Raw genomic sequence first — 11,957 nt, 5'->3', positions numbered from 1 at the left:
TTTCGGTTTCCAGACATCCGAAACCAAAACCACACCAAACCTTTCGGTTTTCGGTTTTTTTTTGCGGTTTGGTGCGGTTTTTTTTTCCACGGTTTTTTCGGTTATGGTTCGGCTTTGGTGTGGTTATTTTTCGGTTATCGGTTTTCAAGTTACAGCCCTACCCAAGGCCAAGATGATATTCTCATCTCTTTGGCATTTCTGCATTCTTTCTCTTTTGCTCTCTCATGGTGTTGTTGAGCTTGAAGCTTCCCACCATGTCTATAGTAATCTTCAAACTTCCGAACTGACTTCAGCACATACCGAACTGGTTATCATTTCCAGCCTGCCAAGAATTGGATCAACGGTATCTCTATCCTCAACCAAGCTAGCTTGAATTTTCGTTCTGCCTTTTGTTTAATTTCTTTCTCATGTTTCTCTTAGTTTATTGTTTAAAACTAACAGTTTGTTCTTATTTGCTTCCTGTTCTTCTCTCTTGACTTCTTTGTTGGAATCTTACAGATCCTAACGGTTAGTTCCTCCCTCCCTTAAGTTCCTTCTTTTTCGTGGTTTATATTTTGTGCATTGGTTCGTAAACCAACTGATCGAATCAGAACGTACGTATATAATTTCTAAAACACAATGGTGGCTAGAAGATGTCATGGATTCTGTAAGTGATTTCTGTTCTGTGATGTCTGTCTCTAAAGATGTGTCATAGTCTTAATGAGAGTTAAGTATTTGGTATATTAGTGCTACTCTAGACTCAAAAGTACAGTGTTTTCAGAAGTTCGAATATAAATTAGAAAATATTGTTGGAATTATGTGACATAAATCTCACATTAGGAACTTGTCTCGAGTCTTAGTAACTCTAAGTGCATATACACATAGTGGATCACCCTATTGGCTCTTTTGTTTTCGCCATACTTCACGCACGCACACAGACACTAAACTCTTGTGTTACTTCTGTTTTCAAGGCCATTAATTTACAAGAAGATTTACCATCTTTTCTATCAGTACAATCCTAAAGGTGTAGTATGGGGTAACATTGTGTGGGCACATTCTACATCAACTGATCTTATTAGCTGGATCCCGCATGATGATGCCATCTACCCATCAGAGTCGTTTGATAGCAATGGTTGCTGGTCAGGGTCAGCTACAATCCTTCTTGGCGGTAAGCCGGCCATTTTTTATATCGGAATCTGTTGAGATATCAATCTCATATCGGGAATATGAGACATTGCCTGTGGGTCTATAAGGGTTTGAGCCTCTCCATCCATTGCCAATTGGTTTTGGATGTGAACCCCAGACTACTTTATCATGATATCAGAGCGGGTTACCCACGTCCACGTGTGAAGCCTAATGGCCACAGGAACTCCACGTCACTTAAATAGTTGTCCACGTGTATGGTTTGAAGATTCGCCACACGTGCGGGGCGTGTTGAGATTCAATCCCACATCGGGAATATGGAACCTTACCTGTGGGTTTATAAGGGTTTGGGCCACTCCACCCATTGTCAATTGATTTTGGATGTGAACCCCAGATTATTTTATCATGGTATCAGAGCGGGTTACCCACGTCCACGTGTGAAGCCCAAATGGCCACACGAACTCCACGTCACCCAAATGTGGTCCATTTGTTAGGCTTGACAATTCGCCACACGTGCGGGGGCATGTTGAGATATCAATCCCACATCGGAAATATGAGACCTTGCTTGTGGGTTTATAAGGGTTTGGGCCTCTCCACTCATTGCCAATTGATTTTGGATGTGAACCCCATACTACTTTATCATGGTATCAGTTACCCACGTCCACGTGTGAAGCTCAATGGCCACACACACTCCACGTCACCCAAAATGTTGTCCACGTGTTAGGCTTGAAAATTCGCCACACGTGCGGGGACGTGTTGAGATATAAATCCCACATCGGGAATATAAGACCTTGCCTGTGGGTTTATAAGGGTTTTGGGCCACTCCACCTATTGCCAATTAAAACTCCAAAAACGAGCAAGCTCAAAACTTGGCCTTCCCCAAGAACCTCTCGGACCCATTTCTTAAGGAATATGTTAAGCTCCCACAAAACCCGTTAATTAGAGCAACCCCAGCTGATCATATAAATACATCCTTATTTAGGGACCCAAGTACTGCTTGGTTAGGACCAGACCATAGATGGAGATTAATCGTTGGAAGCCAGAAGGGCAAAACAGGCTTAGCTATCTTATATAGAAGCAAAAATTTCCTGCAGTGGACCAAGACCAAACATCCACTTCATTCAGCAAAGAAAACTGAAATGTGGGAGTGCCCCGATTTTTTTCCGGTTTCAAAGACTAGCTTGCTTGGTCTTGACACGTCAAAAAATGGTGCTGATGTTAAGCATGTACTCAAGGTTAGTTTGAAAAATAAGGATATCTATACAATTGGGACATATAATGTGGACAAGGATATCTATATCCCAGATAAGGGATCAGTGGAGAATGATTCCGGTTTTAGATATGATGATGGTAAATTTTATGCTTCGAAAACCTTCTTCGACAGTGCCAAGAACCGTAGAATTTTGTGGGGTTAGATTAATGAATCCTCAAGTGTAAATGATGACATCAAGAAGGGGTGGTCTGGAATCCAGGTAGAATGACTGTACATATTTATTACATTTAACAGCTTGTCTAAACCTAGCAAAAATATTAAGATTCGTATTTGAATTGTCTGTCATTGCAGGCAGTTCCAAGGACCCTTGTGCTTCATAAGTCTGGAAAATAATTGGTGCAATGGCCCATTTTAGAACTTGAAAAGTTGAGAACAAAGCATGTCCCAACATTATGCTCAAGGGAGGATCAGTTCATGATGTACTTGGTGTTACACCGGCACAGGTATGCGTGTCCTTGGCTTTCTTTTTTTCATTCTTTTGTTTGTGTTTTTCGCTTGAAATGAGTTTCTGCCATGTTCTTTTAAAAATCAACGGAATCCAACTTTCATTACTTTGATTGATTTTGTTTAGAACTTGAGTTATTATTTGATTTTACAGGCTGATGTAGGAATCACATTTGAGATGAGCGATTTGAAGAAAGCAGAAGTGTTTGATCCAAGTTGGACTAGTCCACAAACTTTGTGTAGCAAAAAAGGGTGCTTCAATTAAAGGTGGTCTTGGACCATTTGGTTTACTGGTTTTGGCTTCAAAGGGATTGAAAGAAAGTACAGCAGTATTCTATAGGATATTCAAATCTCAGGACAACAAGAACAAATATGTAGTGCTCATGTGTAGCGACCAAAGCAGGTATTTTTCTCTCTTGATCACTCTCAACCAATTTATTGTTGTCTAATGACAATCAAAACACAGTATATATATACATAACCCCCTATTGATACTCTTTGATTTATTGTCTGGTAGGTCTTCCTTGAATCAAGATAATGATATGACCACATATGGGACTTTCGTAAATGTGGATCCACTTCATGAGAAACTATCACTAAGAAGCTTGGTAAGTAATTTTGAACCCTAATTTAATATCTCAATTGTATCTATATATATTTAGGTTCCTATATTTAAATGTTGGGCTTTCTATATTTCATGATCTTATAACATATGTTTTTTAATTTGCATATTCGATTCGGTTTTGTAATAAAATGTACCAATTCATGATCACTAGCAAATTTGTGTCTTGATGCATTCAAATGTTTCAGATTGATCACTCGATAGTGGAAAGCTTTGGAGGACTAGGCAAGGCTTGTATAACAGCTAGAGTTTATCCTACATTGGCTGTTGATGGTGATACCCACTTATATATTTTCAATTATGGAAGTGAGAGTGTCCAAATTGCAGGAGATGCATGGAGCTTGAAAACTGCTAAAATTAATTGATTAATTTGAAGTGTAATGGAGAGTAAGAACTAATTGCAGGGGGAGAAGAAGGATAAAGGGATCGAATCATAATCAATAATGTGATTTATCACTAGTAGTATCTCCGATTAGGTTATGATTTAGTTTTTCTATGATTGAAGTCCAATCATGTATGTGTATCACTGTATCAATATTATGGTATTTGTAATAATAATAATAATAATAATAATAATAATAATAATAATAATATATCTTTGATGTTTTGGACGATTTTTATCTTCTTCCTCTTCATGGGTTTGCCCCTCTCAAAACTCTTGATTTCTGAATTTTGCATTGCGTGATTCGAAGACATGCTGAATTTGGTTAATGTGTTCTAGGTATTGAAAACATGCATAAGTTTCGATATGAAACTTCTTCAATTTGATGTTTTCATGGTGAGTGCGGGTCTTCTGATTGCAATTTTTACAAGGTTTTTCTTTCCAAAAGAACACAAATGGCAACCAACCGGCTACAACAATAAGGAATTTTGTTCCTCATCCTTTTGTTTAAAACCCATGTAACGGTTTCAGAAAATCAGAAAGGGAAAAGAAAAGAAAAATATAAAAGCAAGACTACCTGCTAGGTAATCTCCCAACTCACTCTTGCTTCCCCATAAAACTTCGGCCGTTAAAAAGAAGCAACTTTGCAATGCACAAAATAAGACTCTCCCTTCAGTTTACACATGAAACATCAACGAGGCCTAAACCAACGGCGTGGCCTTCTCTAGCATACTGTAAATGAACCTCATGCTGAGTAGTAATATTGAACAAGTAGCATATATCAAAAGCAATTAGCAATATTACAATATCTTGAACAATTTAGACAATTTGATTTGTCCTCAAATTAAAAAAATAATAATATTCCCCATGAATAATGATACCAGAAACAAAATGCAGCCATTTATTTATAATCATTCCGTCCTAGGACAATCATATATTATTACAAACTTGTAAGATCGATGCTGTGAAACGTGATGTGCTGTGAGATTGTCATTGTTTAATATCTTTATCACGACTAACTATTTCTTTAAACTCCATTCCTGCTCGACTTCAATTGCCCTATACTCTCCTCCAAAACTACCTGGCATCGATTGTCTTGGTTCCCAAACCCTCACAAAGTCAGTAACTCAGTATGGCCGTGATGATATTCTCTCTTCGGATGATCATCTTTCTTATTTCACTTTTGATTTTCTTTGCTGTTATTGAGCTTGAAGGTTCCGCCGATGCTTGCAGCAGCTTTCTGAAATTTGAACTACCTTCAACCCGCCAAGCTAGAGAGCCTTACAGAACTGGGTATCATTTCCAGCCTTGCAAGAATTGGATGAACGGTACCTTTTTATTTCTCTCACGATCTGATTTTTCTGTTTAATTTGCATTTTCTCTAGCTTCTCATCCTGTCCTTTTTATTTCTCTCTCGATCTTACTATGTTATCTGCTTCTTGTGTTTCACATTTTTGACTTGTTCTAATTCTCGAAATGGCGTGCTAAATTTGGAAGCTCACAGATCCTAATGGTTAGTTCCTCTCTCCCTTGGTCTTTCTACCTTAATTTTTTCTTGCAACTGTATTTTCTGGGTCTAGTTTGCCAACCAATTCATACGATCACATATAATACATATATAACATATCGTGCATCTTGTGATTCTTGTCATTTTGTGATTATCCTATCAAAATGATATTGTGCTTTCATAACGAATATTGTACTCCAAATCAGTTGCGTAAACCACATTCACAATCTAAATCAATATTTGTTCAAGCCACTTGGAACCACTTTCTTACGTGTGCGCTAAAACATTGTAAATAACTCAAGCTTTTCTTCCTTCTCAAAAAAAAAAAAAAAAAGCTTTCTTGGTTCTTTCATTTTATTTTTTTAACCACAGGGTGTACTAAACTCTTGTGTATTACTTGTGTCTCTAAGGGCCAATGGTTTACAAGAACGTATACCATCATTTTTATCAATATAATCCCGATGGTGTAGCATGGTCACCCAACATTGTTTGGGCACATTCAACATCAACTGATCTTGTCAATTGGACACCACATGATGAGGCCCTCTACCCATCAGAACCGTTTGATATCAATGGTTGTTGGTCAGGGTCTGCTACAATCCTCCCTGGGGAGAAGCCAGCCATGTTCTACACCGGAATCAACTCCCAAACTGAGCAAGTTCAAAACTTGGCATTCCCCAAAAACCTCTCAGACCCTTTTCTTAGAGAATGGATAAAAATCCCACAAAACCCACTAATGATGCCAACCCAAGCTAACCAAATAATCGTAGACTCATTTAGAGACCCAACTACTGCTTGGCTAGGATCAGATAATAGATGGAGATTAGTCATTGGAAGCAGGAAAAACCAAACTGGCCTCGCTATTCTGTATACGAGCGAAGATTTCCTAAACTGGACCATGGCAAGCCACCCCTTTCATTCAGCAAAAGAAAATGGAATGTGGGAGTGCCCAGATTTTTTCCCAGTTTCAAAGAGTACCCCAATTGGTCTTGACACATCAACAAATGGTGCAGACGTTAAACATGTGCTCAAGATTAGCTTGTTTGATATTGCCAAAGAGTACTACACAATTGGGACATATAACCTTGATAAGGATGTCTATATCCCCGATCAGGGATCAGTGGAAAGTGACTCGGGTTTGAGATTTGATTATGGCAAGTTTTATGCATCAAAATCCTTCTTTGACAGTGTTAAGAACCGAAGGATCTTATGGGGCTGGAGTAATGAATCCTCAAGTGCGGAGGATGACATCAAGAAGGGCTGGTCTGGACTCCAGGTATAACAGTCTAATCTATCATAATAGCTATGCTCATCCAAAACTCTTCACTATCTATCAGATTAGCCTCCAATGAGCTACCTTATGATTTGTGACTTATAGTATTTAAACCGACTCTTTTTATAGACGATTCCAAGGACCATTTTGCTAGATAAGTCTGGGAAACAATTGGTCCAATGGCCCATTGAAGAACTTGAAAAGCTGAGAACAGAACATGTCAAGTTACCAAGCTCTTTGATTAAGGGAGGATCACTACATGAAGTACTTGGAGTCGCAACAACACAAGTATGCTAACTTCTTAAATTTAAACATCTCATCTAACTTAGGAATAACCTTTGAAACTTTATTATATTTTTTGTTGTTTGTATCGGTTTTACAGGCAGATGTTGAAGTTACATTTGAGATAAGTAATTTTGAGAAAGCAGAGGTGCTAGATCAAAGTTGGACGGATCCACAAATTCTATGTAGCAATAAGGATGCCTCAGTTGATGGGAGTCTAGGACCATTCGGGTTGCTGGTTTTGGCTTCAGAGGGTTTGCAAGAATACACAGCAGTCTTTTATAGAATATACAAATCTCACAACAACAAATATGTGGTGCTCATGTGCAGTGATCAAAGCAGGTTTATAACCACTGATTTGTAAGCACATTTCAAATTCATATTTCAGCCCATTAATTTTGTTTTGGTTTATCGTCTTCATAGGTCTTCCTTAAATGAAAATAATGATAAGACCACATACGGGGCTTTTGTAAATGTTGATCCTGTTCATGAGAAGCTATCACTCAGAAGCTTGGTAAGTTTCTGATTTCTTTCTTCCTCTTTACTCTTTTTGTTTATACTTTATACTCAGCTTATATGATTGTATCTTGAGCGCATTCGAAAATCTTGCAGATTGATCATTCTATAGTGGAGAGCTTTGGTGGAGAAGGCAAAGTGTGCATAACAGCCCGAGTTTATCCCACATTGGTTGTAGATGGTGATACCCGCTTATATGCTTTCAATTACGGGAGAGAGAGTGTAGAAATCTCAGGAAGTGCGTGGAGTATGGAAACCGCAATGATTAACCGATCAAGAGAAGAAGAATATGATCGAACAGAAGAGAGTTGGTAATGTTGGTAGGAAGAGAGGACACACGTGTGGAATTTTGATTCTTGTGTGCTATCTTCAACCATTTCTAATGTCATCTCGAGAAAATAAATTTGAGACCCTATATCATTTGTGTTTCAGTTAATGAGAGATGAGAAGGTGGTCGAGCATGACGGCTTGGAAAAACCTGAATTTATTACTTATTATTTCGCATGTTGATTTTGCATGCAAATTTTCATGTTTAGTCGTTAATTTGTATTCAATTTGCTTCTTCTTTTTTCAAAAGCTTTTTCATAGTAATAGTTGTTTGAATGATTCCTAATCCTAAGTTTGGCGAATGTAAGGTGAATAAAGTAAATTTAAAACTAAAAAATATATATGTGGGGTGAGAAAAGAATGTAGGGTAAATAAAGTAAATCTGAAATTGAAAAAATATATATAGGGTGAGAAGAGAATGTAGGGTGAGCAAAATAAAATTGGAAAATGTTACTATGCCAAAAACATCATCAGACGACAGTGGACGAAAAAACATATGTCGTCTGAGGTGATGTTATCTGATAGAGTATCAGAAGACAGTTCTTCACCACCGTCTGAGTGTAAATCAAACGACAGTTCTCCACAACCGTCTGAGTTTTGACAAGTTTGAAGGCTTCGGAACTTTATGTCGTCTGAATGGAAAACCAACAACATTTAAATGTCGACTAATAAGAATTTTTTTTTTTTTTTGGTTCAAAGTAGATGTGTGAAACACCCTTACACTGCATGTAATTAATCGTCGAGATACAAATTCTACAACGACAAATGCTTTCACTTGCTGTGATTAGATGAGGTGTGTAATGACATTTTACTATAGTCTGATGTTGTCAAACAAGAAAAATTATTAGACTTTATGTCAACTCAATGAATACCCAACAACATATGTATGTGGTCAAGATAAGGCACTTATGTCGCCTGATAGTTCTTTCAACTTCACTTTTTTATTGTTGAATAAGATAACTTAAAGAGTCGTTTTAAATACACACCCTAAATAATACTCATCCCTGTTTATTTGATTTTTCACATTTGATTGGTATGTTGAATGACAAAAAGAGGCATGTGTAATACAATTTAAATATTAAAAAAAAACTTATATTTAGAAACTAATAATGTGAAATATAAACCAAATTAAAAAACGAAAACTTATTTTTGGAAACTTTTAAAGTGAATTAGAACAAATTAAATTTTTAAGATTGAGAACTTATTTAGGGAAACAATTAAAGTAAACAAAAAATTTGCAAGGAAATTTGGATAATCAATTGATTTCTTTTTTGTCCTTAAAGATTCATAATTTCCAAGTTTAGAGTGTCAAAGTATCAAACGATATAATTGTTATGCATATGAACACCTATTTCGTTATATTTCATATATTTTTCTTGGGACAATGCCCACTAGCCCTAATTTTAAAAATTTTATTCCCATTAACAAAATCAGATTTTAAAATGGGAAAATGCCCTAATGCCCAAATATTTGAAAACTAAAGCCCATTCCAATTAAAGTCTTATCCTTGTGCCCATTCCAATGATTCTTGAGAAAAAGACATTATTACTCTGTGTTTAATTAAATCCACACATTTTTTATCTCTTTCTTCTTCTTCTTCTCTCTCTCTTCCCGATCTGGTTTCCTCTCTCTCTCTCTCTCTCTCTCTCTCTCTCTCTCTCTCTCCCCCGCTGGATTTACGCACGATGCCGGCCACGGCAAGGAAGACTGCGATTTGTCGGCGTCTGGCAATGGAGACTCACCGACGCCGGATTGGAAGCGGACTCCGGTACAGGTGATGAAGCTCGCTACGGAGTCCATGACGGTGAAGACGATACTGAAGATCTCAGACAAGGTGACGGAGTACATGGCGAGAGCACTACTTTATTGTGCTCAGAGTCGAAGCAAAGCTCAAACGACGCCGTGACGACGAGGATTATGACGCAACTGTTATTGCACGGACCAGACCAAGCAGAAGGCGCAACTACTGCTCAAGCTTCTTGGAAACTCTGAGGACTTTGTTTGCTGCTACTGCTCGAGCTTCATGGAAGGCGCAGTTTTTCCTTTCTCTATTTTCATTTCTTTCTCAGTGATCTCAAATTCCTCATGATTTTGGCTTGGTTGGAGGTGAGAATAGTAGGAAACAATGTCGTATAGGTGGATAATTTGACTACTAGGGAAAATCATGGCTTGGTCCGGTGTTGGGACTTGGGAGTACCGGGAGTTGATAATTCTCTTTAAGTTTTTTTTTTTTAATCCTTACATTTGAATATTGGGGTAAGTGATTATTGAGGATTGATAAGTGATTATTGAGGCCAATAAGTCATTATTTGTGGTTTGTAACCTGATTATTGAGGGTCAGTAAGTGATTACTGGGTGATTACTAGGTGTCAGTAACTGAAAACTAAGTGATTACTGGGTGTCAGTAACTGAAAACTAAAAGTTATTGAGGGTCAGTAACTGGTTACTAGTGGTCAGTAACTAATCAATAACTGGTTACTGGGAGTTAGTAATTGGTTATTATAGGTCATTAACTGGTTATTGGGGGTCAGTAACTGGTTACAGGGGAAAATCAGGTGACCGGAATCCGGCGGTCGGGGAAAATCCGATGACCGGAATCCGGTGGTCGGGAAAAATCCGATGGCCGGAATCCGGCGGTCGGTGAAATTCTGGTGACCGGAATCCAACGGTCGATGACCGGAGTCCGAGGTTCCGGCCAAGTCTTTTCATGTTGAAGAGGTGGGGGCAAAATAGTCTTAAAATAATATGGTTTGTTAAGACTTTAGTAAATATTTATGCATTTGGGCATAAAGATTTGTGCATTTGGGCATAAAAATGGTTACCTTATATTGAAATGGGCTAATGCAAAAGATTATCATTGGAATGGGAAATAAGGGGTTTGAATTAGTACTAAATGGGCATTTTCCTTTTTAAAATTCCCAAGAGCCAACTTAAACAGCAGAAAGACAAATATACCCTTAATGAATTAAAGAAACTACAATAGACCATTAATTAAGCAGAAAGACAAGTATAGCCTTAATGAGTTAAATAAACAACAATAGACCATTATAAGAGTATTATAAAATAAAATTTTTATGACCGGATTCACACAACCAATAACGTTGACTGGACTCCGGCTACCTTTGACCGGGCTCCGGGGACCGTTGACCGGACTCCGAGGGCCGTTGACCGGGCTCCGGCGACCGTTGACAAGACTCCATGGGCCATTGTGCTTTAGTCACTTATAACAGGTCTCTACTAGGGGCAATATGCCCACCTACGGACCTCCTATTGGGGGCAATAGGACCATCTACTGGGGGCAGTAGGGGCAATATGACCTCTTACTAAGGGCAGTAGGGGCAGCATGACCTCCTACTAGGGGCAGTAGGACCTTTGAACTTAATTGTGTGCTTCAGTCACATATAATAGGTCCATATTGAGGGTAGTAGGACCACCTATTGGGGTCAATAGGACCTCCTATTTGGGGCAGTATACATGAAAGATGGGAGATGCTCTTAAGATGCCTATACATTTTCATCCATTTCTCTTGACAATTTCTAGTATGTGCACTTATAAAAGATAAAATTAGTTGGTGCACAATTGAGAATCCAGTATGTATAAAATCGGTAGGTGCACAATTGGAAATCCATATGTGAATAGCTCTAGTTCATGTAGAGTACCATAAATATCATAGACATCATCAATTGTGCATATCAGAACAAATGAAAGAAGGAAAGAAAAAAAATACTGTAAACTTGTAAAGTCCAAAAGATCAGCCGATCTAATGACACTAGTAAGCCAAAGAAGACCCATTACTAACTATTAATATTTTAAAGATTTTGATACCCCCATGTGCTTCTCTCTCACCAAACCTTCCACTGATCTCACTCTCTCCCAGATCCGATCCAATCCCATCACCATGGCTCTCTCCCACCTCTCCTCCTCCACCGGATCCAGCCTCCTCATCTCCGCCGCTCCTTCTCCTCCAACTCCACCTCATCGATCACCATCGAGACCTCCCTCCCCTTCACCTTCCACGTCTGTGACGTCCCCTCCCGCACCATCAAGACCTCCTCCCACATTTGAGAAGCCAATCTACGACACGGTGAACGATGACGAGTTCGGGGACTTCATCAAGGACGACAACGGCCTGGGGTACCTCGACGACGACGATGCCGCGGGGATTTGAAAGCAGCTTCTAGAGAGAGGGAGAGAGAGAGAGAGAGAGAG

At 38.6% G+C, this 11,957-nt stretch overlaps 1 protein-coding gene and 2 pseudogenes across 2 annotated transcripts in view; all 3 read left to right on the top strand.

Moving 5' to 3' along the window:
* Window positions 1-11,957, top strand: part of LOC101295621 — an 880,650-nt pseudogene that overhangs the window by 281,965 nt on the left and 586,728 nt on the right. The gene's annotated exons all lie outside the window — the stretch shown is intronic.
* Window positions 173-3,826, top strand: LOC101308371 (annotated as a pseudogene).
* On the top strand, window positions 4,843-8,022 carry LOC101307779 (fructan 6-exohydrolase-like). Its single transcript, XM_004297513.1, has 7 exons — window positions 4,843-5,171; window positions 5,348-5,356; window positions 5,761-6,626; window positions 6,753-6,911; window positions 7,006-7,247; window positions 7,329-7,419; window positions 7,518-8,022. The coding sequence occupies exons 1-7, from the start codon at window positions 4,976-4,978 to the stop codon at window positions 7,734-7,736; spliced, it is 1,782 nt and encodes a 593-aa protein (XP_004297561.1). The 5' UTR covers window positions 4,843-4,975; the 3' UTR covers window positions 7,737-8,022.

Source organism: Fragaria vesca, linkage group LG4 (genome assembly GCF_000184155.1).
Source record: "Fragaria vesca subsp. vesca linkage group LG4, FraVesHawaii_1.0, whole genome shotgun sequence".
Taxonomy (NCBI): domain Eukaryota; kingdom Viridiplantae; phylum Streptophyta; class Magnoliopsida; order Rosales; family Rosaceae; genus Fragaria; species Fragaria vesca.
The sequence above is the reverse complement of the archived record's forward strand: the minus strand, read 5'-3'. Positions and strand labels throughout refer to the sequence as shown.